This window comes from Propithecus coquereli, unplaced genomic scaffold, assembly GCF_000956105.1.
Source record: "Propithecus coquereli isolate 6110/MARCELLA unplaced genomic scaffold, Pcoq_1.0 Scaffold168, whole genome shotgun sequence".
NCBI classification, from domain to species: domain Eukaryota; kingdom Metazoa; phylum Chordata; class Mammalia; order Primates; family Indriidae; genus Propithecus; species Propithecus coquereli.
In genome coordinates, this window is record NW_012141413.1 from 2217462 (window position 1) to 2220308 (window position 2847).

The following is a 2847-nucleotide window of genomic DNA, read 5'->3' on the forward strand; positions in this document are numbered from 1 at the left end:
ACAAAACTCCAGTATGTGTGAAAACACAGATTTCAGTGAATATTTTTGATAAAAATATCATTTGTCATGATTTATTTAAAAGAATTTGTATAATTAACATTGAAGTTATTGTGTATATTCTAAGCATACATTGCCGCATCCTTTTCACAGAATTGCTAATTAACATTTATTAAATTTAAAGTGGACAGTTTTTCTTCTGGATCTGAGAGTGTGAAGATATCTTTGTGTGGGTTAAATATTATAAAACAAGGTTTTTCAGTTGTAGTTTTTATATTTGAATATCAGTAGCAAGAATGATACCTTTTATCATTTCCCTTAAAGTCTATCACTCTACAATTGGGGCTTTATATAGGCAAAACAGTTTCTCATTGAGTATTTGTTAATGTTGTTCTAAGTAACATTTAGAAAGAAAAATTGGGCGATTGTGTATTTTGAAAAGGCAGTTAGTTTTGGAATTTCCCTATCGAATCTTAAGGCGCCATTCCTGCTAAGAAAAAGCACTGCCAGTTAAACTCAGACATGCCGTCAGTTGTAAATTCATCGTGATTGTTAAAAAGTAATAAATCGTACATCTTAGAATTGTTGAATGCATTGTTTATCATTTTTTAATTTATTTGCTTCATATATTCTTAAGAATTTGGAAAAATTGGACATACTTATAGTTCGGATTTTTAAATGATAGTTTGTACAGGGAGATAAAGAGGCAGTGCGTATCTGCTACAAGCAGATGGCGCATAATGCAGTTACTGCATTTGTTTCCTTCATTAGCGGCTTTATTTTACAGTAAAATGTCTGAAAGCTAGTACAGACTTATACTACTTTGGTTAGGTTTGCGTGTTGCATATAATCAGTAGTAACTTACAAGTAACATTAACTGTCCCATTTTTCTACCCCCTCCTTGAAATTGTAAAGTTTATTTAAATATCACTCTTGGTCTTTTCTGCACTGACGTTTTACTGCTGTACTTTAGGGAGTTGTATTCAGACTTTGAGATTAATATGTGTGGTTATTGTTGTGAAGTTTTTCAAAATATTTGATGCAGTACATATTAAGTTATCAATTCTTAAAGCTAAATCTATTTTCACAATAATAGTCTTTCAAGGAAAACACCTCAAAAGTTTCCATATTATGTTTGTACTAGTGCTTTCTGTCTTAAAAGCATTGATGTTAAAAATTTTTAGAATGTTTACTTTTAAAAAGAATGTGATGCTGCTCCCCAGTTTTATTTCTCGATTAAAAAAAGTTTCACAGCATAGTTCTGTGCAATGTAAGTTTTTTAAAAAAGCAATCAGAGCATTATTATAAAACTGATTAGGCTTAAGATGGCATTTGTTTATGCCATAAAATCAGTTTTTTCATGAAATTGGGGCATAGCATTAGCAATATGTAAATCTTCAGATGCTGCATTTAAAAAAAAACATAGTAACTAATTAAATTGCTCCTTTCTTCCTTCTATGTGTGATCCTGATTCTGCTGGACTTTCTGCTGAACTTCATGACACCACCACTTGGGATTTTGCCAATTTTTTTTGTCACTTATATTTGGCGTGTTCCAAATGGACTTCATATTTATTATATGGTATTATAGCACAATGATAGATTTCCCCAAGGACCACCATCTCAGATGGGCTCACCTATGGGGAATAGAACAGGTTCTGAAACCCCTCAAGCACCAATGAGTGGTGTGGGTCCTGTGAGTGGTGGTCCTGCCAGCTTTGGTAGAGGAAGTCAAGGGGCCAACTTTGAAGGCCCTAATAAGCGTCGTAGATACTAAACATTCTTTCATTCCTGGCAATATAAAAAAAAAAAAGTCAGTGGTATGCCTTTATACTTTTATCTGTTACCTGGAAGAAATGGTTTTATTGTTAATGTATGTAGACTTAAATTTTTTTTTTGTAAAACTTGAGGTTTTTGTATTTTTCTTTATTCATAAGCTTTGTAGATTAGAATGGTAATGATGATGCTCATCATTTTGAATGTTAAAATGTGTTTGTGACTTTAGCTAAATTTAAGTATGCCATAGTACTGTGAAATCTATGTAGTTACTGAATCTCAATAAAGAAATCATTTTGGATAATTTAAAAATGTTACTAGTGGTATTCTCTTATGGTCTTACTAAACTTTGCTGTAATAGTAATGCTTTGGTTGCTTTAACTAATCCTAGTCCTTTAAAAATGAAAACGATTTTGCTTTTTAGTTTGTGCAAGTAGCCCTGAAGATAGAAGCTTAATGAAAGCTAATGTCAATAAGTGGTAGATAGAGTAGTATATTTGGGAGTGGGTGGGTATGGGAGTTTAATTTGTATAAACCATTAATGTTATGTGAAATCAGAGTTGCTGCCTACATTTCATATAGATTCTGAATATTCAAATATTCCAAGAAGGATTATTAAGGGTATCTTTAACTTGTGCTGATTTTTCCAAATAAATCTTTTCAATCTTGAAAAAAAAACTGTTTGAAGGCAAATCTCTTTTGCTTATAAAGCAATGTCTAGTTTAATCTGTCTGCCCATTTATCATTGTACAGTTAGTGTTACATTTTCTTTAAAATCAATACTGTTGAGTTGCTTGTTAATTAAGGATTTGCTATGTGATTCATGGTGAATTAGGCATTGCTTGAGAATGTAGGTTTCTAGATGTATTAAAAGATGGCTTGACTCTGCAGTGTTGTAAATATTTCTCCATAGTTTGGTAAGTTTCTGTAGTAAAACTTCTATGATGGGTTGGGACTGTCTCCAAGGACTACATTTCAGTTGGTGATGTTAAAAAGCAGAGAATTAACCTGAGAATGGGTAGGGTCATAGTAATCTGCTTGGATCCCTCTACTATCAAATAACTATTTTCAATTT

At 32.0% G+C, this 2847-nt stretch overlaps 1 protein-coding gene across 1 annotated transcript in view; it reads left to right on the forward strand.

The window, feature by feature from the left end:
• Window positions 1-1798, forward strand: part of PSPC1 (paraspeckle component 1) — a 66126-nt gene extending 64328 nt beyond the window's left edge. Inside the window, exon 8 of the mRNA XM_012641670.1 lies at window positions 1588-1798. Coding sequence (XP_012497124.1) covers window positions 1588-1773 — 186 coding nt within the window. The 3' untranslated portion in view covers window positions 1774-1798. The remainder of the gene's footprint in view (window positions 1-1587) is intronic.
• Window positions 1799-2847: the final 1049 nt, after the last annotated feature.